At 39.9% G+C, this 27,079-nt stretch overlaps 1 protein-coding gene across 1 annotated transcript; it reads right to left on the reverse strand.

The window, feature by feature from the left end:
- Positions 1–824: 824 nt before the first annotated feature.
- On the reverse strand, positions 825–5,891 carry ZNF639 (zinc finger protein 639; the record flags this gene model as incomplete). The annotated part of the gene is made up of 4 exons (XM_080696735.1): positions 825–1,978; positions 2,119–2,253; positions 5,158–5,268; positions 5,834–5,891. 4 exons carry the CDS (start codon positions 5,889–5,891, stop codon positions 825–827), a joined length of 1,458 nt encoding a protein of 485 aa, XP_080552861.1.
- Positions 5,892–27,079: the final 21,188 nt, after the last annotated feature.

Genomic DNA, 27,079 nt, shown 5'->3' on the forward strand with positions numbered 1-27,079 from the left:
CCATGCAGTTGAAAATACCAGTTATCCAGCTATATCACTCCTCGGTATCTTTCCAGATGGACTGAAATCAGAATCACAATTTCAGCAAATATATGCATATCCATGTTCATAGCACAATTCACAAGAGCCAAATTATAGAACCAATCTAGGTGTCCAACAACAGATGAATGGATTACAAAATTGTGGGGTACACACACAGTGGATTTCTACTCAGCAGTAAGAACCAAATTTTGTCCCTTGCAGAAAAATGGATGGACCTGGAGAACATTGTGTTAAGTGAGATTAGCCAGTCAGAGAAAGTAAAGGGTTATATGTTTTCTTTCATATGCAGAAGCTAGGGAGTAATTGGGATACCAGGGAGACTTTAGAGAATGGAGGAGAAACTTCAGTGGAACCAGAGAGGTAGTTTAGGGGAGGGGAGAGGGAGGATCGATGAAGGGATTACTTCTACAGATATTATGTACATATGTGAGAATACCAATGTCAATCTCAACACCCTGTATGGGGAAGTGGGAGGAGAGTGGAGGGAATCAGGGTAAAGCCCACCAAGTGCTGTGTGCATGTACGCCACTATCACTGTGAACTACATTATGATGTGAAACTATAATGCACCAATAAAAGTATAAAAAATGAAGAAAATACAATACATATAATTATATAATGAAAAAATCTAGCAATGCCAAGAGAAATGGACAATAAAAAACTTACTTGTTAAAGGCAAATCCCATAAGTTATATTTAAAATTATCCATTTTAACATCTCCAAAAATGTTGAATTTATTATTTTATATAAACATTATGTAAATTAAAAATAAAGAGAAAAAATCAAGTTGTCTCATGGACTGGAAGGTGACTTATTAATTCCCTTTCATTTCCAAACCTCATCAAGCAGTCACTACATTTATGAGGTAAGTCAGCCGAATGCTTGAAATCTAGATGAATTTTAAGATCTTCAATTTGTCCTGTTGAATATTCACAATATTGGCATAAATAAATCCCTTCAGATAAATGGGAATTTAAATGCTTGCAATATTCTAGCATACTTGAAAAGCCCTTTCCACAGTCATCACAAACATGAGGAAATATTTTAGTATGTTCAATAGCAACATGCCTGTTAACATTGGTATGAAGTCTACTCCGAAAACCACAGACTTGACATACAAAGAAGTTTTTACATTTGTCAAAGGTAATTTTGCTTAAGAGGCTGTACTGTCCATGTTCTCCATTGTTATACTTATCACTTAATTCTATTAGTTTACACGCATGCTCATTTACCACATGGCTATGCAAGTCTTCTGGATCATTAGTTTCGTGTTCACAGAACTGACACAAGTACTGTTCATCACAGCTGTGCTCCTGGAAATGCAGGTAGAGCTCACTGCTGGAGGAGAACTGCACGTCACACTGTTCACACCAATAGAGGTGGTCACTGAAGTGGGTGTCTGCAATGTGCTGGCTGAGGTTCTCAAAAATGACTGTCTTGTAGTCACAGTATTTACAAATGTAAGGATCCTCTTCATGTAGTTTGGCATGTTCAATCAGAAGCATGTTGGTAGAGAAACTTTCCTTGCATACACGGCACACATTTGAATCAATACGTTTATGCTTCAGGATCATATGCTGCTTTAAGTCAGAAAAATATTTACTATTGAATTCACAAAGTTCACATTTATAGAGTCCACTGCTATTAGCTCTCAGTAAAGGCCATTTCTGCTGGACAGTCACATTCAAAGCCTGGCTCTTATCAAGAATTTTATAAAGTTTAGCTGGCGGCTCTTCATCAGTTTGGTCTTGGAGGCTTTCAGAAGAGTTGTTTTCTGTCTCTACATCGTAATCCTCAGAAATTGCATGCACTTCTACAGCAATTGGAACATCTTCGGCAGTGTGGACTTCTATAGGACTCTCCTCTGGAGCTTGCTGGTTGACTGATTCAGGTGAGTCACACTCCTCATCACAGATTTCAACATCAGTAGATTTTTCTGAAAAGTAGAACATTATTATTATACTCTTATGAAATAAGACCTATTAATTATAGCTGTGCAAAAAGAAGATTATGGTATGCACCATTTTTTCATTGATCTCTACAAAATATGCCAGTACTATTGCTTTGTTCCCTAACCTGTAGAAAAGGCAGTGTGGTCTAGAATTCTAAGTACAGGACTGGGAGCCAGGTAGTTCTGATTTCTGTTTCTGGCCTTGATTCCATCTGCAAATTTTGGCAAGTCATTTGATATTTCGGTATCAGAATCATCATCTGTAAAAAGAGATTTGGAAAAATACTTGTTATTTATATAAAGCCATTAAAAACCATTATAAAATAAGCTACCAGTTATTTTTAAGATAATTTTGAATTCCAACAGAAACTAAGGACTTAAATTTAGCCATGAAGAGAAACACTACATACCCCAGAAAAATACAAAATCTGCCCCAAACACAACTGCTTTTGCTTTTATGCTTCATTTGAACTAGAATACACGTGTGTGTGTGTGTGTGTGTGTGTGTGTGTGTGTGTATCTGGGGATGGAACCCAGGGACATTGGACCTCCGAGCTACACCTCCTGCCCTATTTTTTTATTCTTTATTTTGAAACCAGGTCTCACTGAGTTACGGAAGGCCTAAGTAGCTAAGGCTGACCATGAACTGCGATCTTCCAGTCTCAGCCTCCAGAATGCTGGGATTACAAGCATGTGCCGTCACACTCAGCTTAAAATACACTTTTTGAATTTAAGAATTTTAAATTACTGAGTATGAATAAGACTTTATTCTCTCAGCCTAGCCCCTACCAGGTTAGCATGGGGAAACTGAAATACTAAGATGTTCAGCATGTTTTGTTTTTTAAATAGACTTTGTACTTCAGAATTTATTTTATTTATTTATTTATTTATTTATTTATTTATTTATTTATTTATGATACTGGAGGTGGAATCCAGGGGCTTTCTACCTCTGGGCTATACTTCCAGACCTATTTTATATTTTATTGGGAAACAGGGTCTCACTAAGTTGATGAAAGCCTAAGTAGCTGAGGCTGGTTTCAAACCTGTGCAATCCTCCTGTCTCAGCCTCCCAAGCGCAGGGATTTACAAGTGTGCGCCATCATGTTGGGCTAGAATTTTAGATTTACAGAAAAAATTATAAAGACAGTAGAGAGCTCCTATATATCCCACACTATTTCCTCACTACTAACAGTCTATATTAATTCCATACATTTGTTATGCTTAGTGATTGGCGCATTACTACTGATACTGACACATTATTACTAACTAAAGTCCATACTTAATCCAGATTTCCTTAGTTTTTAATCTAATATCTTTTTTCTGTTCTAGGATCCCAAGTTAGATTTAGTTGTCATATCTTTCTAGACTATTGGTGACTTGGAGTATTAAGGACTACTCGTCAGGTATTTTGTAGAATGTCCCACAAATGGAATTTATTTTTCATGATTAGATTGGAATTATGAGTTATTAGGCGGTACACTGCCATTTTTATCATATCAGAGTACATGATTTATAACTGTTGATGTTGACCTTGATCACCTGGCTGAGGTAGTACTTAGGTTTCTTCATTGTAAAGTCACTCTTTACTTTTGATACTATATCCTGTGGAAAGAACTCACTTATGTTCAGACCACAATTATGGAGTGGAGAATTACATTCCACATCCTTGAGGGAGAAGCATCTACATAAGTAACTGGGAATTCTGTAGATTTGTCTCATCTCCATATTTAGGTATTCATTCAATCATATCAGGATGGACTGATTCATATTTAATTCATACTTTGGGTTATAATTCCATTTTTTTTTTTTAATTGCAGGTCTGGGGATGAAACTCAGGGGCATTCAACCTCCGAGCTATACCCCCTGCCCTATTTTTTATTCTTTATTTTTAAATCGGGTTTCACTGAATTGCAGAGGGTCTCACTAAGTAGCTGAGGCTGTCCGCGAACCGCGATCCTCCGGTCTCAGCCTCCCAAATGCTGGGATTACAAGCGTGTGCCACCATGCCCGGCTTATTCTTTATTTTGAAACGGGCTCTCACTAAGTTGCAGAGGGCCTCACTTAGCAGCTGAGGCTGGCCGCGAACCGCGATCCTCCAGTTGCAGCTTCCCGAATGCTGGGTTTATAAGTGTGCACCACCACGCCCGGCTTTCCCAAATTATTTTATCTTTGGCTATTGGGAGCTTTCAGCTAGCTTCTTGTACCTTTTAACATACCTCTCATCAAGAGTATATTTTGGGGTGTATTTGCTCCCTTTCCCCGGTATTAAACCCAGGGCCTCATACATACTATATTTAAGTGCTCTACCACTGAGCTACATCCCCAGCCCTTTATTTTATTTTATTTTTTTTGTGGCACTAGGGATTGAACCTAGGAGCAGTCTACCACCAAGCTACATCCCCAGCTCTTTTTTTATTTTTTGTTTTGAAACAGGGTCTTTCTGGGTCATTTTGGAAGCTGTCCTTGATTGAACCTGAGACCCTCCAGTCTCAGCCTCTCAAGTATACTGGGGTTACAGGTGTAAACTACTACTACACCTGGCTGTACCTAATCCTTTTTAAAATTGAGAGCCAAGGTCTTATTAAGTTGCCCAGGTTAGCCTTGAACTTACAATCCCCCTGCCTTAGGCATCTGAGTAGTATTTTTGTTCTGTTTTGAGCACTTCCCTCCTTTCTAGCACTATAGTGCTATAAGATCCTCCAGGCTCATCTTGTATATTTCCTGCTCCAGACCTTAAATCAACCATTTCTCTAGAGGCCTTCATTTTTTCTACTTGAGAATTATTTAAGAAACCAAGATCTGGGCACACCCTTCACTGTAAGTGCTCCCAACTCTGGACCACTCTTGCTTTGCCACCAAATCCTAGACAACTAAAATGGATTTAAAGAGCATGTGTTTATATATCTGAAATAATGTTAAAATAAAAACTATTTATTTGCTCTCTTAAACACTTTGTTTTCGTACATTAAAACAAATTAAACCACTTGCTTGTTTTGAAACTATCAATCCTCATTTCACCTACCTTTTCTAATGTGGAAAAAATAAAAATATGTAAAAGCAATTTTGTGTGTGTATGGAGCTTATACGTGTTCGACAAGTGCTCTATCACAGAACTGTACACCCAACCCCTACAAAAGCAATTAAAGATATTTTTAAAAATATACCTTTGTTATCAAAATATTTTAAGTCTGGCTGTCTCATAGAACAGACACTGTAACAATGATCAGAAAAAATTCCATTGAATCCATCTGCAATTCTGCTTATTCCAGAGGAATCTGAACATAAAACACAATGCAAAAAAATTTCAAGCATAGTAAACATATACATATTTAATTACACATACTTTTATATAACATATTTCAATTTTCCTAATTTTTCTTTTGTGTATGTGTGCTGGAGATCAAACCTGGGGCCTTGTGCTAGGCAAGTACTCTACCACTGAGCTATACCCTCAGCTCACATTTTCATGACTTTAACTATAGTATTTATAATGAAAGTATATTTTCTTCAAAAATTTTTGAAGATTTTTGAAAATTTGGGGTGCTGTGGATCATACCCGGGGTGCTCTACCATCTATCCCCCTTCCCTCCACGCCCCCTTACCTTACTTCCTTTCATTGTAACAGGGATTGAGCACAGGGGCATTCCTCTGAGCTATAGCTCTAGCCCTATTTTCTTTTGAAACAAGGTTTTGCTAAATTACTGTGTACTGGCCTCGAATCTTGGATTCTCCTTTCTCAGTCTATTTATTTCATATTTTGAGACAGGGTCTTAGTATATTGCTCAGGCTGGCCTTGAACTTGAATCCCCCTGCTTTAAAATAAATCAATCACACACTAACCTGAATAACGAGAAGGGTGTAGAGTCTTCCTTTTTCTTTTTTTGGGATATTCATTCATATCTTTTTAGTCTACAACGATTAAAATTAATAAAGTCACAAAGATGAAAAATTAATAAATATCAAAATAATATTGCTATAAAATTATGTCTGGCCAACGAATGTATTAGAATAAGAAATACATGTGCCACTTTAAAATAAATATTGTGAGAGATATGTTATACACACCTATTTGCTTTGGTGACTTTCCCAGTTAAGCTTAATGGCAGGACTCTGATTTCTGTTTTCTTTCTTACCAAGATAAATACTTTTTCAGATGTTGATCCAATTGTGAGAACTAGCTATAATAGGTCCTATGTTTAAACTATTTTTTAAGAAAAAAAATAGTATGCTAATGGAATCACATTTCTTATAATATGGAATATTTTTATACAGATTTCAATATAAAGGTAGATATATTTCCTTAAAAATATATCATCACAAGTCTTTATTGGCTCCAGTAGCTTCCAGAAAAATCACACATCACATACATTCTTAGAATATAAATAATTTTCAAGAAAATTTGTTTATGAGGTCACATTCAATATTCTACTGAGAACAGAAGAGGTATGGCAACCATTGTACAACTGAATTCTCATGAACTGTTATAAAACTAATTAGCTTTACTATTTTCCACTTACTTGGTATGATTCTTAACACTGCAAAGAGGACAAATGAATTAAAGGTAAGTTTCCACAGATGGTAAGAAATGCCTGTAAATAAAATATGACAGAGATCACATAAGCAAAGATATGGCTATTTCTGAGATTCAGGAACACAATTGTCCTAGATCTTTAATCAATTGGAAAAGCATAAAGAATTATTCAAGCATAATACTTTTGAGTACATTTTACTAACCACTAAAAATTATATTGATAAATATGTGACTATATATACATTTTTCATATTTTTTTGAGATGAATTTACTTCCAAAAGCTATCACTATAACTTGACACCAATACAGAAATACAGATGTGCACTAATCTCTTCAGCCAAAAAGAAAGGAAACACAATGAAAACACTGAACCATTGGTTTGAAACTGTTAAGGACCTTACAGATTAAACAAATAATTTAACCAGCCATGGTGACACATGCCAATGTGCCAATACTTGGGAGGCTGAGACTGGAGGATCACAGGTTCAACAATAGCCTCAGCAAGTAGTAAGACTTTCATCAATCTACAAGATCCTCTTTCCAAATAAGAAAATTGGGCTGCAGGTGTAGCTTGAAGGTGGAATGACTCTGATTCTGATCCCCAGTACCACACACACAAAAAAGAGCACCAGATACATTCCAACTGAACCCATGTTATTTCTTCTTTCTTTCTTCCTTCCTTTTTCTTTTCTTTCTTTTTGTGGTAGTGGGGGTGGAACCCAGGGGCTTTTCTACCTCCGGACTATACTCTCAGACCTATTTTTTATACTTTATTTGGAAACAGGGTCTCACCAAGTTGCTGAGAGCCTCACTAAGTAGCTGAGGCTGTCTTTGAACCTGTGCAATCCGCCCATCTCAGCCTCCCAGTGCTGGGATTACAAGCGTGTGCCATAATGCCTGGCAGGTTATTTCATTTTTTTTCTTCCTTTTTTCTTTTTCTTTTTGGTGGTGGTACTAGGGTTCCTGGAAACCCTTCTACCTCCAGGCTATACTCCCAGACACCTATTTTATATATATATATATTTTTATTTGGAAACAGGGTCTCTTAAGCCAGCGAGGCTGGCTTTGAACCTGTGCAATCCTCCTGTCTCCACCTCCCAAGCACGGGATTACAAGCGTGCGCCACCACGCCCGGCTGGGTTATTTCATTTAATTCTATGTTATACAAAAATCATAACACCCTCCCAAAATTGCTATCTATACTTTGTTATTCATTAGTCAAAGTTGGTTATTCAGTAAGTAGTGGGACTGGGATTTGAACAAGGAGCTAACCAATTTTAAAGCCCATGTTTTCAGTTCCTTTTTTAAGTTTTGGAAACAACTAGAGAGATAAAGTAAACCACCCGATTCAAGTAGATGTCAGAGTAAGAACTAAGTAGAAAAGTAATGTCAGAAACAGAAATCCAGTGTTACATGCTGCTGCTTTTTTTTTTTTTTTTTTTTTGTACCACTACATGATTTTCTCATTTCTAGTGGTAAAGAACTTGAGGTCCATATAGTACTTTTGCTGCTTCACTAAGTTCAGGGTTTATCAGCAGTACATGTCATGTGATAATGCGGTAAGAAAACAGTGCTTTTCAGTTTATTAAGCATTTTACTCATTATTCCATTTCATCCTAACAAAATTCCCATTAGGTACATATAGAGGTTATCAAACCCACCTCAATTTCCCTGATAAGAAACAGACTCAGTGAAAGTCAACTAAAGTGGCAGAACCAGAGATGAAAATGCACGCATGCCCTCTGGCTCTGAGCACTTAATACTGACTGTCCCTGAGCAAATCTGCATGGCTGAACACTGCCACCAGCTAGTAACATCCTGCCTCCAGTTCTCAGCCATCAACTGGAAGGAGGGGAAGGTAGTCACCTAAAAAACTGACGAGGAAATTTATAGAAATGATATAAATGCCTCAACCAACATGCATAAAATGCCTGGCAATATAAATGGCTTTTTTTTGGGGGGGGGGGTAGTACTAGGGATTGAACCCAGGGGCATTCTACCTCCAGGCTATAGCCCCAGCCCCACTTTTTAATTTTTATTTTATATTATTATTATTATTATTATTATTATTATTATTATTATTTTATTTGCAGTACTGGGGATAGAACCCAGAGGCTGTCTACCTCCAAGCTCTACCCCCAGCCCTTTTTTAATTTAATTTTATCTTGAAACAGGGTCTCACTGAGTTGCAAAGGGCCTCACTAAGTAGCTGAACCTGGCCGTGAACCCAGGATCCTATTGTCTCAGCCTCCTAAATGCTAGGATTACAAACGTTGCCACCACACCCAGCTTCAGCCCCACTTTTAAAATTCTTTATTTTGAAACAGGGTCTTACTGAGTTGCCAAGGGCCTCACCAAGTAGCTGAGGCTGGCAGCAAACTGCAGTCCTCCCATCTCAGCCTCCCAAATGCTGGGATTACAAGTATGCACCTCCAGGCCCAGCTTCAGTCTTTATTTTGAAACAGGGTCTCATTAAGTTGCAGAGGGCTTCACTAAGTAACTGTGGCTGGCCACAAATCTGTGATCCTCCTGTCTTAGCCTCCCAAGTTCTGGTATTAAAAATGTACATCACCACACTTTAAATAGTATTTTTTGAGCTACCATCCCAATCTAATATATTCAGATGTCAAAAAAAGGGGAAACTTTTCATTTTTATGAAAAATCCCAAGACTTATTCCTAAAATCTCTTGTATTTCTCATCTATATAGCCCAAGGCTTTACACTTTATGTTCTATATGCTCTAAAATACTCTAAAATATCAAAGAGAACACTGGAAATAATCAAATATATTAAGGTGGTCTCCCATTATTTGAGAATATATTTCAAGTTTTTAGAACTTGAAAGATAAACAAGAAAGGAAGCCACACATTGCATTAAAATTAATGTTGCAAGCTGGCCTGGATTCAGACGGTCTAGTAAGAGGAGTAATATAACTTTGATCAGGAAAGGGTCTGACCTTTTTTCTGTGCTTGATGGTAAATGACTACTCAGGACTGAAAATATAACCATCTTTCATTTCTGCAACCATTTTTATGCCTTCTTATGCCTTAATTAAAAAATTTGGCTTTTTACTCAAGGATGTCATATAAACATTTGCTCATTCTTTTCAGAGAGATTTTGAATCCTATGCAACTTATCACTCGCCCCGCCTCCACTTAAACACAAACTCAATCACAGGAAAATCAGTAAATTTTTTATTTTTAAAATAACAATAAATCCATTCACCCAGAAAAACCACTGTTAGCATTTTCCTTTTTTTTCCCTCTATGCTAAGGTATGGATGTCATTTTGCATTTACAAAAATGGGATCATGCACCTGGTTGTGGTGGCTCAGCACTTGGGAGGTTGAGACAGGAGGATCAAGGTAGGAGGACAGCCTCAGCTACATAGTGAGGCCCTTTGCAACTCAGTGAGACCCTTTTTCCAAATAAAGAATTTAAAAAATAGGGCTGGGGGTGTAGCTTGGAAGTAGAATGCCCCTGGGTTCAACCCCCAGTACTGAAAAAAAAAAAAAAAATAGTGATGTTCGCCCTAATAATAAAAGTGGGATCATGCCATAGGAAACATTTTTTAAAAACATCTTACAATATACATTAGCATCCCTGCACCTGTAATTATTTCAACCAACAAGAATTTCAATGTACAAAGCGCTACACACATAATAGGCAGCACTTCCAGATGAAGCTTTTCAAAAGCCTTTCATGTAATGTAGTTTTTCTTCTTAACTGGTATAAACGTCTTTACGACAAAAAGATACATTTTAAATAAACTTAAAGGCTAAACTTTTCACCTTCATAAAAATAACTATGTTCCAGATTTTCAAAGAATTGAAACATGTGTCAGGAGTATGAACTACTACATGTCCAAATTAGAGTTAGTCTTTACTGAAATACATAGTTTCTGAATAGCCATTTGCAAAATTGTGGCACAAGCCGGACCTGTAATCCCAGTACCGGGAGGCTGAGACAGGAAGATCGCAGGTTCGCGGCCAGCCTCGGCGACTTCCTGAGGTCCTTAGCAACTTAGGCCCTGTTTCAAAGTAAAAAATAAACAGGGCTGGTGTAGTTAGAGGTAGAACGCCCCTGGGTTCCAGCCCCAGCACAAAGAAAAGACACTGGCACAAATCTCTATCTTTTTGCAATGAGATAAACGGCTTCAATTTTCTCGTGTCCCTGGGCTGTACTAGAGAGAAAGCCCAGAAAAGGCTGGCGTGGAGGCCTCGGGACCCGCCGGCCGCGCTCCCGCCCCGGCCAGCGCTGCCCGCCCGCCGCCCCCGCCGGCCCGGGCGCCCCGGCCGCCGCCGCCCGCGCACTCACCGTCCCGCGGCGCCCCCGGGGCAGGCGGCGCCCCAGCCCGCGCCCCGGCCCCGCCGCCGCGCTCGCCGCCGCGCAGGCCCGCCGCCCAGGCCGCCGCACTCAGCGCCTCGCGCGCCTGCGCCGCCCGGGGCCGCGGGCAGGGCGGGGGCGGGCGGGCCGGGACCCCCGCGCCGGCTCAGCGCGCCCCCTGCCGGCGCCCACCCGCAGGGCCAGGCGCCGGCTCCAGGAACCGCCGAGCCCGGAACGTGAGCGTAGACCCGGTTTGACGACTGAAGTCCTTTTCCGACCTCGGGGCCCTCGGAGCAGCTGCAGAAAGGATTACATTTAATCCGCATAAATACATTTGTGAACACAGTTTTTAAAAAGATCTCTGGGGCTGGGAGTGTAGATGGTAGAGTGTGTGGGTTGCACGCACGAGGTTACGTCCCCAGCATCAAGATGATAATAATAATAATAATAATAATAATAATAATAATATTTTCTTTTTCCAGAAAAGTGTGGTCATGTTTAGTCTTTTTAATTTTTTTTTTCTAAGCACACTCAACCGCTGAGCCACCTCCCTTTCTGCCCCAGCCCCTAATCCTTTTGACAACAATTTGAAGATAGAGGTCAGTCCCAAATTACAATAAAAAGTGATTTCGTAAGAAGCTAGAGACTGTTACTCATTTTCACAGACTAGGCACCAAGGGTTCACCTAGAGGTTCACTTAATACTTCCCACCCCTTTTTATTTTGAAACAAGGTCTTGCTAAATTTCCCAGGCTGGCCTGGAACTTGTGATACCCCTGCCTCAGCTTTTCAGGTACTAGGATTACAGTCTATGCCACTGTGCTGGGCTCAAATAATTAAATGAATGAAGCTCACATATATTATCACTTAAAAAGGTAGGGCTTTCCCCCCTGTTTTCTTTCTTTCTCCTTTCTCTCTTTCTTTCTTTCTCTCTTTCTTTCTTTCTTTCTTTCTTTCTTTCTTTCTTTCTTTCTTTCTTTCTTCTTTCTTTCTTCCTTTACCAGGGATTGAACCCAAGGGCATTCTACCTCTGAGCTACACCCTCAGCCTGATTTTTCTATTTTTTATTCTTTATTTTGAAACAAGATCTCACTAAGTTGCAGAGGGCCCCACTTATGGGAATACAACCTGTGCCACCATGCCCAGACTCCTCCTCCTCCTCCTCCTCCTCCTCCTCCTCCTCTTCCTCCTCCTCCTCCTCCTCCTCCTCCTCCTCCTCTTCCTCCTCTTCTTCTTCTTCTTCTTCTTCTTCTTCTTCTTCTTCTTCTTCTTCTTCTTCTTCTTCTTCTTCTTCTTCTTCTTCTTCCACATCCACTGTGCTTTTCCTGATAATCATATGCTAATTAACAAACCAACCACTAGGAAATAAGAGTCCTAGAATATAAGAATCACAGGCCTTACTCCCATCCTTTTGCTCTCAGGAAATAAAGTTTTGCAGTATTTGAAAGAGACATTACTTGTTTGTGAGGCTTAATTTTTATGACCTCATAATATAAGTGTGTCTTTAGCCTAAATAAACCAGTGTTCAAAACCTAGTATGACCTGAAAAAAGTGGAAAAAGGTTGAGTGCTATTCTTTAATCTCAGTATGGTTAGTACCTGGCAGAGAACAGGGCATCAATGTACTATTGATCCATGTTTATTGAATGTCTCTATCCTTCTCTCCCTCAGTCAACTCAGTTGCTTCTCCATATGGGACAGTTTAAGACACAGGGATATCCCTTGTGGGATATTATCCCTAGTTAATGTTTGCTCATGCATGGTAGAGGGAAGTTTCTTTCCAAAATGTTTTATCAGCCAGGTGTAGTGGCACAGACCTGTAGTCCCAGTACTTAGGAATCTGAGGCAAAAGGATTGTAGGTTCAAAACCAGCTGTAGCAATTTAGTGAGCTTCTCAGCAACCTAATGAGACCCTGTATCACAACAAAAAATAAAATAGGGCTGGGGATATAGCTTAGAGGGAGAATGCCTCTGCGTTCAATTCCCAGTACCATAAAAACAAACAAACAAAAAATGTTTTTCTTGTCAAAGTGAGAAAATAGATTGCCTTTCCCTACATAACACATAATTAAAAAAAAAAAAATCTCAGACCAAGCTGGTAGCAGTGATCCACACCTGTAATCCTAGATTTGGGAGGCTGAGACAGGAGGGTTATAGTTTTAAGGTTACCTCAACTACTTAATGAGGCCCTCTGAAACTTAGTAAGATCCTGTTTCAAATTAAAGAATAAAAAATAGAGCTGAGGGGTGTAGTTCAGAGGTAGAGTGCTTCTGGGTTCAACCTCCAATTCCGCAAAAAAAAAAAAAAAAAAAAAGGCTGGGGGTGTAGCTTAGAGGTAGAATGCTCAGAGTTCAATCCCATTACAAAAACAAAAACAAAAAGTCAGGTGGTTTGGCACTTAGAAAAGATTACATGGTTCCATATCTGTCCTGTAACATAATCAAAAGTCAAAGTTCACTGGGCACCGTGGTGCATGCTTGTAATCCTAGCATTTGGGAGGCTGAGATGGGAGGATCATGGTTCATGGATAGCCTCAGATACTAATACTTAGTAAGGCCCTTTGCAACTCAGTGAGACCCAGTTTCAAAAAAAAAATAAAGAATAAAAATAGGGCTGGGAGTGTAGCTTGGAGGTAGAATGCCCCTGGGTTCCATCTCCAGTACTACAAAAAAAAAAAAAAAAAAAAAAAAAAAAAAAAAAAGTCAAAGTTCTTTGATTAGCTAGAGTATGTGTTGCACTTTCATTGTAGGGTCTCCCTTTTCCAAGCCTTGAAATTTTAAGAGTGCCAATTTGCAGTTTGTTAGGTCCTATTATAATTTTGATTTAGGAGTAGTCTCATTCTTTTTGTTATTTATATAAAATAGCCTAATATTTTTCTGGTTAGAAAAGGGACATGTTTATTACATAATGGAGAAAAAATAAAAGTCTAAAGAATAAAATAAAAATTTACTATAATCCCCTAACCCTGAGTTAATTGATGTTAACATTTTGCTTGTTATACCCCTATGCCAGTTTACTTATCATCAGAGATACATTTACTCTGAAGGTAAAATGATTCTTAGGCTGCAGGTGCCCTCAATCTCATGAACCCCTTCAAGACAGTGTTCTTAGCTTGGCATTTTGCTGCACATCTGTATCCCCAGTATATGGGGGATTTAGACAGGATTGCAGATTTGAGAACAGTGTGTGGTAATTTAGTGAGACCCTGTTTCAAAATAAAAAATAAAAAGGGCTGAGGGTGTATTACAGAAGGAGTTCAACCCTCCCCCAAGACAAAGATGGAGATTGATGGAGATTGAGCCTGTATTGATTGTTAACAAGAGCTGTATTAATTGCTAATAAGAACAAGCTTAGGCAGAACAATAAAATCCTTTTCTTTGTCTCTAAGCTGTCAGCTAAGCGGTGCAGCAAGGGGTGACCTTGGTCAGCTAAAAGTTGGCTGTTAGTCCAACGTTAAACACCTACACTTAGAAAAACATTATATAGACGACGCTCACAATAGTTTAGACTAAAGTTAAAAGATGAAAAAGCAAGCTAATTAACCTAATATTAATTGCTAATTACACAAAATAGTTATAACCTCAAACCTCCATACTTTAAAAGACTATATTCCTGTATCTTTTCTTTATTATAGAACAAGTTTTCAACATAATAAGTAACTTCTAACAGACAGAAATAGGAAAAGGTTGAGAATTCACTAAGGACACAGGTGGACAATGCATGCCTCAACTACAAAGCGGGCATGTATTATGTACCTGCCCTTGCTAACCAAGTAACACGTTTCGATCAGTGATCTAACCAAAAAGGCTTAAGCAGCAGAGATAATTGGCAGGCCTGCCCCTAACTTTGGGGGGAAAAAGAAGACTATTGGCTAAGCAGGATGTGGGACAAAGGAGATTTAGAGACTTCAGTGTCTTACTTTCAAGGCACTTCACCTTGTCACCTCTGACATAGTGCTTTGATTGTTCCATCCCTTCTTTCTACCTTTGTAATAATAAAATTTTGCTTAAGCTTGCAGCAGTGTAGTTCTGATATTTTTTCTATACTAGCTACGAATAGGAACACAGGGTGACAATCTCAAACCGTTACAATTAGCTCTTCAAATTGTAGAGTGATAGACTCTGCATGGTCACCTAGACTGCAGCCATGCCGCTGCAGCCTCCCTGGGTGATTGATGACTCCTGCTGCACTGGCATTCCAAGCCAGTGATTTCACAGACTCAGCAGGATCACCTGCACTCCTTAATTTCATGCCATCTACACAGCAAATGCCCTCAAAGCAGAAAAATACTCTCAAAAACAGCAAAGCCCAGATCTGGCTAGCCAATCAAGCCACTCAGTTTGCTTTCCTAAAATGGAGACAGTGTTCTCGTGACAAAAGGCCTACCCCACCATGCTTGTAATGCCAGTACTTTGGAGGCTGAGATGGAAGGGTTGCAGGCTCACAGCCAGCCTCAGCAGCTTAGCTAGTCCCTCTAGAACTTAGTGAGACTATTTCAAAATAAAAATAGGTCTGTAATGGTGAAGGTAAGAGGTCACATGACCTTGGGTTCAATCACCAGTAACAAAAGTAAAACAAAATAAATAAATTACCTATCCCATTTTTCTTTTTTTTTTCTTTTTTTTTGTAGGTCTGGGATTTGACCTCCGAGCTACACCCACTGCCCTATTTTTTATTCTTTATTTTGAAACAGGGTCTCACTAAGTTGCAGAAAGCCTCACTGAGTAGCTGAAGCTGTCCGTGAACCTCGATCCTCTAGTCTCAGCCTCCCGAATGCTGGGATTACAAGCCTGTGCCCCCATGCCCGGCTCCCATTTTTCTGATCTAGAACCTCATCCTTAAGAGCTAACTTAGAAGCTGGGTGTGGTGATGCATGCTGTAATCTCAATACTTAGGAGGCTGAGACAGGAGGATTACAGGTTCAAGGACAGCCTCAGCAAGTAGTGAGGCTCTCATCAACCTAGAGACATCCTGTTTCTAATTAAAAGTTTAAAAAATAGGCTGAGGGTATAGCTCAAAGATAGAATGCCCCGTTGGTTCAATCCCCAGTGCAACACACACACACACACACACACACACACACACACACGGCTAACCTAGACTTTATACTAGACCAGGGTCCCTACTTGGCTATAAGACCTTTCCAGCTGGGCATGGCAGCACAGGCTTGTAATCCCCACACTTGGGAGTGGATACAGGAGGATCGCGCAGATTTGAAGCCAGCCTTGCTGGCTTAAGAGACCCTGTTTCCAAATAAAAATATAAAAATAGGTCTGGGAGTGTAGTCTAGAGGTGGAAGGGTTTCCAGGAACCCCAATACCACCAAAAACAAAAACAAAAACAAAAACCTTTCCATAAGTTTTAGTCTTAGTCTATTTTATTTTTTTGAGTAAATGACTAAATAAGTGAAGGATAACACCTGGATAGTCTTCCTAATTAAAATATTAATAATAATTTAAAAATTACTGTATTTTTGTATTATTTTAAATTTTCTGGAATACTAATTTTATTTTTTTATGTATGTATGTATTTGTTTATTTATTTATTGGTGGTACTGGGGTTACTAGAAACCCTTCTACCTCCGGGCTACACTCTCAGACCTATTTTTTTTAAAATATTTTTATTTGGAAACAGGGTCTCTTAAGCCAGCGTGGCTGGCTTTGAACCTGTACAATCCTCCTGTCTCTGCCTCCCAAGCACGGGGATTACTAGCGTGCGCCACCATGCCCAGCACTTGGAATACTAATTTTAAATATAATTATTATTATCACTATTTCTGGTACTTGGAATTAAACCCAGGTCACCAGGGCATTCTACCTCCAAGGTACACCTCCAGCCATTTTCTTTCTTTCTTTCTTTCTTTCTTTCTTTCTTTCTTTCTTTCTTTCTTTCTTTCTTTCTTGTGGTACTGGAGATGTAACCCAAGGGCACTGTACCTCCAAGCCCCACCCCCAGCCCTATTATATATATATATATATTTTTTTTTTTGGTACTGGGGTTCCTGGAAACCCTTCTTCCTTTGGGCTACACTCCAAGACCTATTTTTATACTTTTTATATTTGGAAACAGGGTCTCAAGCTGGCTAGCTTCGAACTTGCGTGATCCTCCTGTCTCCGCCTCCCAAGCGCGGGGATTACAATTATGCGCCACCACGCCCGGCTAGCCTTTATATTTTTGAAATATGGCCTTACTGAGTTGCAAAAGGCCCTCCCTAAGTAGTTGAGACCATCCAAGAACTGCGATCCTCCTGTCTCAGCCTCCCGAATGCTGGGATTACAAGCGTGCACCACTACACCCAGCTTTTATTTTTTATTTTGAAACAGGGCCTCACTAAGTTATTGAGGCTGGCCTCAAACCTGTGATCTTCCTGTCTCAGCCTTCCACGTACTGGGATTACTGGTGTGCACCACTGCACCAGGCTGCCCTGATTATAGTATAGCACTTATCGACAAACATTAAGTGTTGTGCCCACATGATAGACATGGACTCAGACACACATATATGCAAAGATCTGAAGGCTGAATCACATAAAAAGAAGTTGGCAATAATGGTAAATGAAAATTAAGCACTTCCCAGGTGCTTCCAGGGAGGTCGAGTCAGTAGGATCACATGTTTGAGGCCAGCCTGGACAATCTGGGGAGACTCTGTCTCATTTTTTTTTTTTTTATCCCTGGGAAGAAAACTCATGATTTAAGTTCTGGTAAGCATCACCACTACACTTCTCAATAATACCTAATCTTTGGTGCTTTACTTTCAGGCATATGAAGATTATAGTGCCTGTCCTGCTTGAAGCCAGGTGAGGTCATAAGATTTGCTTTGGCCATTAAAGTGTCCGTAGAAGTGTTCTCTATTACTTTTGGGTGGAGGCATTGCATTTTCAGTGCTCAATTCTCAAGCTTTGTTTGCCTCTGAATGGGGTCATCAGGACCCATGGTGGAGATAGCACTAACACGATATAAACCTCACTAAACTTTTGGAGCTGTTATTGCAGAATCACTACCTATCTTGACAATTATGTGAGAATATAATTAGATCTTTTCTATCACAGAAATAGTGTGACCTCCTGGGTGTGGTGGTGCACGCTTGTAATCCCAGCATTTGGGAGGCTGAGACTGGAGGATCGTGGTTTGCAGACAGCCTCAGCTACTTAGTGAGGCTCTCCGCAACTTAGTGAGACCCTGTTTCAAAATAAAGGATAAAAATCAGGGCAGGGGGTGTAGCTCGGAGGTCAAATGCCCCTGGGTTCCATCCCCAGACCCGCAAAAAGAAAATTTTAATTAAAAATATAGAAATGGCTTGACCTAAGCTCCATTTTGTAAACTGTCATTTTGTAACCTTGTGTGTGCACATATTCTCTTATCATTTTCTGGAAATTGCAAGTGCCAGTCCCTTCCCAAGTATCTCTCCAGCTAGTGGTGTAAAGACTGTGTTAGAAATAAATGGCCCAGCAGGTTTCCACCGTTTTGTTCCTGCATGCCTAGCTGTATTGGTGGCAGGATCCCTTTTTGCAAAAAGTAAAATTGCCTTGCTGAGCCACATTCTAACATGTATCTTTCCTTACACACTATGGAAATTTGTCTTTAATAGTTACAAGGGCTAAATTTATAGGTTGTTTCAGCCAAACTCTGAAACTAAAGAACAGAATCTATTAAAAACTGTATCCAAGCAGAGCATGGTAGTGATGGCACTGGTTTGTAATCCCAGCATTTGGGAGGCTGAGACAGGAGGATCACGGTTTGTGGACAGCCTCAGCTACTTAGTGAGGCCCTTTGCAACTCCGTGAGACCCTGTTTCAAAATAAAGAATATAAAAATAGGGCTGGGGGTATAGTTCGGAGGTAGAATGCACATGAGTTCCATCTCTAGTACCGAAAAAAAAAAAGTTATATCCAAGAGAGTTGTGGGGGTGAAAACTTGTATTTTTAGTATTTGGGAGAATGAGACAGGAGAGTCACAGGTTCAAGGCCAATTCCAGCAATTTAGAAAGACTATTTCAAGCTTGGAGGTAGAATAATCCTGGGTTCTATCTCCAGAAAAAGCCCTCAGAAATCTCTATCCATTAACATACCTTTGTTTTTCACTTGTATTTATTAAATCCTACTATTTTCAAGAAAAGTGTGGTGGTCACTTTTGAAAGGGATGAGGTAGGGCAGTGGACCCAGGAACAGGAGGAATTAAAAAGGCTGAGCAGGTGGGTGAGAGTCTCTTGGGTGCCAGGAGATCATGGCCATCAATTCACAAGACAACAACTCAAATTAAGCTTGAAATTGGTCAAAGACATCAGTTCCCCAAAACCCAATTAAAACAAATCCTAAAAGAGCAGATTTAAACTTCAGTAAGGTTTAAAATCCCGCCTCCCAAGAGCTTCAGTGGTTACTTTCTTTCTAGGCCCCACCCATGTGGGTGGAGCTATTTTGTATTCTATCTTTCCTTGACTTAAAATCTTAGCTTTCATGTTTTTTTCTTCTTTTTCTTTTTTGTGTGGCGCTGGGGGTTGAACCTAGGGGTATTCTACCTTCTAACTACACCTCAGTCTTATTTTATTTTTATTTTGAAATAGGGTCTCACTAGGTTGATGAGAGTCTCACTACTTGCTGAGGTTGTCCTCAAACCTGCGATCCTCCTGGTCAGCCTCCCAAGTACTAGGATTTCAGGCGTGTGCCCCCATGCCCAGTTAAAACTTTCATATTTCTATATCCTTTATTTGTCCTTGGACTTCATTTGTTAAATCCACTGGACAAGAATCCGATAAGAGGAGATACTCCCATTCCAGGCTGATACAAAAATGTTTTTAGTTACTCTAATAGCTGTCATATAAAGCCATATTGAAATTCTCTGTAACTGGTTTGTACTTTTGAGTATTTTCATGTTGCAGTTTTGAAGTCTTAACACCAGGGGGTGCCACATACTAAATGGTAACCATGGAGCTGCTTTAATGTTCAGGAATATCCAGTTTCACCTACCACACTTTGATTAACCCAAACTAAACTACATTGCTTTTCTTGTTGTTGCCAATTGGAGTTAAAGCAAACAAACAAACTGAAAAGGCATACGTATTTTTAATGATTGCTAATAACAATAAAAACACAACCTCCTTGTGGGGGTGGGGTACAACTCCATGGTGTCTTTCCTCGTACACTACTCTCTGTGAAGTAAGGAAATGAGTCAGTCTTATGTATTTCTAACCAAGCCTAGCACAAACTTGGCACAGGGACACCAAGTCTCTAATCCCAGCTATGCAGGAGGCTGAGTCAGAAGGAGCGCAAGTTTTGTTGCAGAGGATAAGTTGGGGGGGGGGAAAGGTGTGTGGTGTGAAATAACCCCCCCCACCACCAGACACACAGAGACAAACAGAAAAACCGTGGATTCTTGTCCTAAGCTAAGAATAAGTATTCATCGCTTGGACAGCTGCTGCAGATTTAAAGAAGTTTATTAAAAAGATAGAAATATAGAGATAGTTACAGCCCTGTGCTGGAGCAAGGCACAGGGGGGCAATTCGAACGAAAATGCCAACGAACTCCAGTTTACTGAATTTTTATCCTAAGTCCAGCAGGTCCCTCTGATTTTTGGAGATCATGTTATACCTTATCTCCAACCCAGGCTCTGCTTCTGTTATCTCTCCAGCCGAATTTATGGCCTAAAGGGGGAGACATCTCTGTCTCCAAACACAGGCCCAGATTTATGGCCGGAGGGGGAGGCATCTCTGTCTCCAGACACAGGCTTTTACCTTTCGTCTTCTCCCCCAAAATGTGTTAAATTGTTCTTAGGAATGCAAGGACATGTTAGCTAACCCTGGCTTTCTTAGTAAAGAAGACATATTTCAAGATTGGACATCTTTCCCAGTATTGACACATTAATACATTTTAAACTCTCTTCCCAATACCAGTACAAGTTTGAGGCCACCCTGGACAATTTAGGGAGACCTTGTCTCAAAACAACCAAAATGAAATAGAAAACCACTGGGGATGTAGTTCAGGCCATTTGTATTGCCAGTATTTATATCAACAGTATTATAAAAGGGGAGGGGAGGAAGAGTTGGGAGGCTAAGACTGGAGGATTGAGACCAGCCTAAACAACTTAGTGAGACCCTGTTTGCAAACTTTAAAAAAAAGGGGGTGGGGTGGGCATGGTGGCCGCACGCTTGTAATTCCCACGCTTGGGAGGTGGAGACAGGAGGATCGCACTGGTTCGAAGCTAGCCCCACTGGCTTAAGAGACCCTGTTTCCAAAAAATAAAACAGGATAAAATAGGTCACGGAGAAGGGTTTCCAGAAACCCCAGTACCACCACCAGTACCACCACCACCAAAAAAAAAAAAAAAAAAAAAAAAAAGGGTGGGAGGGCATGGCTCAGATGTAGAATGTCTTTGTGTTCAATTCTCAGCACCATAAAATGAATGAATGTATAAATTAATTAATAAATAAAAGCAGAATAATCATATAATAAAAGGACATAAGGAAGAAATCTATGAAATTCTTAAATATTCATACAATATTTCATTAATTCTGTGTGTTCAAAATAGATTTAATGGCAAGAGACTTACTTAGTAGGTATCCTCATTTTAAATTTTTTTCTAGCCTAGCAAGGTGGCACATGCCTGTAAAATCCCAGCACTTGGGTGGCTGAGACAGGAAGAACACATGTTCAAGGACAGCCCTCAGCAACTTAGACTCTCAGTAACCTAGTGACACCCTGTTTCAAAATAAAAACATAAAATGGGCTGGGAGTATAGAATGTCCAGGGTTCAGTTCTCAGTAACACACACACACACACACACACACACACACACACACACACACACAATTTATTTATTTATTTATTTATTTATTTATTTATTTATGGTACCGGGGATCAAACCCAGAGGCATTCTATTTCCAAACTAAACCCCAAGCTCTATTTTTAATTTTTAATTTTGAAACAGGGTCTCATTAAGTTGCAGAGGGCCTCACTAAGTAGCTGAGGCTGGCTGTGAACCTGAGATCCTCCTGCCTCAGCCTCCCAAGTACTAGTATTACAAGTGTGTGCCACCAGGCCTGGCTTCAACAGATATTTTAAATGCATTCTTGGCAAGAATGTGCAAAGCAGCTCAGGACTTCCCATAGCGAAGGCCTCTCCCTACAATCTGTCCTTTGGCCTCCAAGGGCCTTAAGGCAGCCAAGTATGAAATTGTATCCATAAGGCTGAAACAAGATTGTGCTGGTCCTTATGTTTGTGCACAAATGAGATAAGGGGCTACCCCTTTAGGCCTCAGTAATAAGAGAATCAGTATCAGCCTGTCTACAGAACTTTTTGTGTTTTTTATAGTATATGGACAGGGACAGAAAACTCAGCATAGGTCAGATCGCCCCATACAGATGCTACTTGTACAAGTGGACCAAGTTTTTTTTTTTGCAAGACTCTGGTGGTGAGTTTAATAGAGAAAGAACATAAAAAGTCGTTCTCCTCCTTTTGGTACTCTCTAGGGTCTAAGGCGTTCCATTCCTACTGCCAGGATAGTTGTTTTCTTCCGTGGCCATGGAATTGGTGTATTCTATTCCAGTTTTATAATGTCATCATTTTTCCTATGGATCTCTTACATGTACCCAGAGGGATCAAGGGAACAGGATCACAAGTTTGAGGCCAGCTTCAGCAATGTAGCAAAACTTTCAGCAACCTAGACCCTGTTTCAAAACAAAAGAATAGGACTGGGGGTGTAGCTCAGAAATAGAATGTCCCTGGGTTCAATCCCCAGCACTAAAAAATCAAAAAAGAAAGAAAGAAAGAAAAAGAAAAAGTGTATGAGTAGCAGGGGGTGCCTAGAAGTCTTTTTGAGCTTTTTGAGACCTAGAAGCCCTTTGGAGCTGAGTTTTTGAGAAAGCTATTTTAGTGCCCCACTGTAGCAGTTACTGCTTATTCCATGTTCTTGCCACAGAAAGCTGCTGCTGAAGCTGCCACTGATTAGAAGTTTCTTGCATGAAATTGACTTGAAGTCAGAAATGACAATCTAGGGAAAATTTACTAAGTTGCTGAGGTTCTTGCTAAATTCCTAAGACTGGCCTTGAACCTGTGATCCTTTTGTTTCAGCCTCCCAAGTACTGGGATAACAGGAGTGCATCACCATACCCAGCATGCATCTCATGAAATTTCCAAGAGACAGAGGGTATGCAGAGAAAATGAGGGGAGCCACAGCTAAGTCCTGGGTAGTAAAACATTTAGAGCTGCAAGAGAGTAGGGGAAACCAGGAAGAAAATGAAAGAGATATGGTCCCTGAGGTCAAAGAGAACCAGGGAGGGTCATGTCTCAAGACATGAGAAAATAGTGTTTCAAGAAGGTAGAGACCAGGACTTCCGGGAAGATGGCGACCAAGAAAAGCAGGGCTTAAGAGCTCTGCTAACAACCAATCTCTATTACCACAAAATCAGCGCCTTTCATAGCCAGAAAACACTATCACCAGAGAAACAAAAAAATGTAATTACAATGGACAGAGAAAAAGAGGGCTAGAAAAACGGGACACCAGAAAGAAACCAGACTGCTGTGCTGCTGCTGGAGCCGTGGCGTGGAGTGGCAGGCGCCATCTTTCCTTGCAGCACCAGGCCCCAAAGAGGAGGGGGACTCAGAACGGAACTCAGAGCCACAGAGGAGATACGGCGGCCGCACGGCTGAGGATGTGGCAGCAGCACCTTACTGCTGGCAGCAGCCGCGAGTTCACCAGATGGCTCCAGATCAAGGAACTCAACAACCCACCAGGCTCCAAAGAGGAGTGGCGGACAGTGAGCCGAGGTGAGCCGCTGTGGAACAGCTGGGCGGGATTCAGCAGATTTTTTGGCGCAGGGAGCATCTAAAGCTCTCAGTGGCTGGGCTCAGCACATGCTGCAGGGACTCAGAGCAGAGCTCAAAACCAGAGAAGAAATACGCCAGCCTCACGGTCGAGGGCATGGCAGCGGCACCATATTGCCACCGGCAGCAGCAGCAGCGAATTCACCGAGTCCACTACAGCTCCATTGGCGCACTCAACAACAGTGAGTCAAATTGCGGGCCCCAGAGGAGAAATCCCAGTACTGCACTCCAGGGACTTGACCCAGTGGGGGAGTGGTGGTAGCAGAGATATCACACCATAGGAGAATGCCCAACATGGCACCCCCCCCTATAGTCTAAAGCAGCCTCTATTGACTCCCGGGGTCTGAGACTTTGTGATACAACCCAGTAAAGGAGTAGTGGGGTCTGAGATACCACAGACTCGAGATCCAGAGCACCTTAAGTGAAGTCATAGTGACCCAAGGGAAGAACCCAGAGAAGGCACAAACTCCCGAAATCATGGGAAAGAGGAATAACAATGGAGCAGTGAATGCCCACAACCCCACAACATCAGAACCAAATAAAACAGAAATTCAGAGATTTCTAGAAGATCAAATCAGGAAAATAACTGTAGAAATAATAGAGGTGTTTCGAAAAGAATTCAGAGAGAGCCAAAAAGAGATAAAGGATGCAATTAATGAAGTAAAGGCCTCAATTCAAGTAAAAACAACCGATTAGACCACATGGAGAATAGAATCTCGCTCTTAGAAGATGATCAATCCAAAAATGAATGCATAGTTTCTAACTTAGAAAAAAAAATCCTACAGCAGGAATCTGACATTGAAGAAATATGGGCCCATTTTAAGAGAGCTAACCTAAGAATAATTGGAATAGAGGAGAGAAAAGAAGGTGAAACCAAAGGGATCAATAATATCTTTAAGGAAGTAATAGCAGAAAATTTTCCAAACATAGAGCAAGAGGTCGATACACAGGGCCAGGAAACTTATAGAACTCCCTTTAGACAGGATCAGAGAAGAGGATCCCCATGCCACATAATTGTAAAAATGACCAGTGTGGAAGCCAAGCAGAGAATCTTAAAGGCAACAAAAGCAAAGGGCCAAGTGACATTCAGAGGCAAACCAATTAGAATCACTCCAGACTTCCCAAACCAAGTCATGAGAGCCAGAAGGGCTTGGAGTAACATATTCCAAACTCTGAAAGAAAACAACTTCCAGCCAAAAATTTCCTACCCAGCAAAACTTTCTATCAAATTAAATGGGGAAATAAGAAGCTTCCATGACAAACAGAAACTGAAGGAATTTATGTCTTCAAAACCAGCACTAGAGAAAATACTCAAAGAGATTAACTACAAAGAAGAAATAGGTAACACACACCAGAACCAGAGAAGCAAGATTTTCCATCCAACAAACAACTAAGATTAGTCATCTGTGGAGATTCATTATTTATGTTAGTCTTTTACCTATCTCTAAATTGTATTGTTTGCTTTTATTTTTGTTAATTTTTAGGTTTTCTAGCTGGAATATTAATATACCTTCAGATATAGCATTTGGAAATATTTTATCCCATTCTATCAGTAACTTTTAACTCTGTTTACATTGTCTTTGGATAGACAATATTTTTTTATTTTTTAGGGAGTTTGTATACTCTTCTGTTGCCTGTGCCACTGAAATCATATCCAAGAAATCACTGCCAATTTCAATGTTGTGAGGTTTTATGACCCAGATTTTCTTCTAAAAGTTTATAGTCTTAAGATTTATATTTAGGTCTTTTATTTATTTTGAGTTAGTATTTGTATATGGTGTTAGGTAAGGGTCCAATTTTATTCTTTTTCATGTAATTATTATTTTTTAACAATATTTAGTTAAAAGATTATTATTTCCTCCACCAAATGTTTGTGGAAACCTTGTCAAAAATAACTTGACAATATATGGAAGAATTTAGCTCTAGGCTTTTATTTAACTCCAATGGTTTATATATCTGCCTTTACAACAGTACTACACTGTTTCAATTATTGTAGCTTTATATGGTTTGAAATCAGAAAATATATATCTTCTAGCTTTGTTTTTTTTCCAGATCATTTTGGGTACCTAGAGTCCATATTCCATATTAGGATAGATTTTTTCTGAAAAGTAAATATATAAATATCTGATTGTGATTTCACCTAAAAAAAAAGAAAAAAAATATTCTCTGGTAAGAAAGAAAGCAAAAAGAAATATTGAAATGTTATCTTTAAGTTATCAAAAGCTTGGTATCAGACAAATCAAACTGTTATGTGAGATTATCATTGTTAATTTTGGATAAATTGCTATAATACTAGATGTCAACCACTAAGCCAAGCATGGGAAGGAGGGATAGGGAGGGAATGGGGTGGGGATCGTGTGGGGGCTGACTGGGCGATGTGTACATGTATGTCTACAAAAGTTTGTATCCCACTATGATGTATGAATACAGTGCACCAATAAAAAATAAAAAAAAGGTAGAGACCAAATAATTCTAATGCTGTAAACTGTTAAACATAGTAATCATTGAATTTGATAATAATACTAATTTGTGTGTGTGTGTGTGTGTGTGTGTGTGTGTGTGTGTGAGAGAGAGAGAGAGAGAGAGAGAGAGAGAGAGAGAGAGAGAGAGAGAGAGAGATATTAGGATAGAACCCAAGGACATGCTGCCTCTGGCCTCTGAACCACACCCCTGGCCTTATTTTATTTTATTTTATTTATTTATTTTTGGGGGTAATGGGGATCAACTCAGAGGCATTCTATCTTCAAGCTACACCACTAGCCTGATTTTTTATTTCTTATTTGGTAACAGGGTCTCACTACTTGCTGAAGCTGTCATCAAACCTGTTTCAGCCTCCCAAGTATGGGATTACAAGTGTGCAACACCATGCCTGGCTCCTATTTAATTAATTAATTTATTTATGTATTTATTTATTTTGCAGTACTGGAGGTGGAACCTGGGGCATTCTACCTCAAAACTATATTCCTATCCCTATTTTTTTTTTAAACAGAGTCTCACTAAGTTGTGGAGTGCCTCACTAAGTAGCTGAGAATGACCATCAATCTGTGACCCTCCAGTCTCAGCCTCCCAGGTGCTGGGATTACAAGTGTGTGTCTCCATGCCCAGCTATTTTTAAAAAATTTTTATTGGTGCAATATATATATATGTATGTATGTATTTTTTTTTAATTTTTAAAGAGTGCCTTGCTAAGTTGCTAAGGTCTTGCTAAATTACTAAGGTTGGCCTCAATCCTGTGATACTCCTGTTTCAGTCTCTCAGTTACTGGGATTACAGGTGTGAACCACCATACTTGGCCATTTGGAGCATGTTTGTAAAATCTGGAATCTCATGCTTTTTCTCTCCCACAAGGATGTGGGAGACAGTTATGGTCATTATTATCTCTCTTCTTTCTTTCTTTATTATTTTTATTGGTGTATTA

Source organism: Muscardinus avellanarius (assembly GCF_963383645.1).
Source record: "Muscardinus avellanarius genome assembly, chromosome: 5".
Classification (NCBI taxonomy): domain Eukaryota; kingdom Metazoa; phylum Chordata; class Mammalia; order Rodentia; family Gliridae; genus Muscardinus; species Muscardinus avellanarius.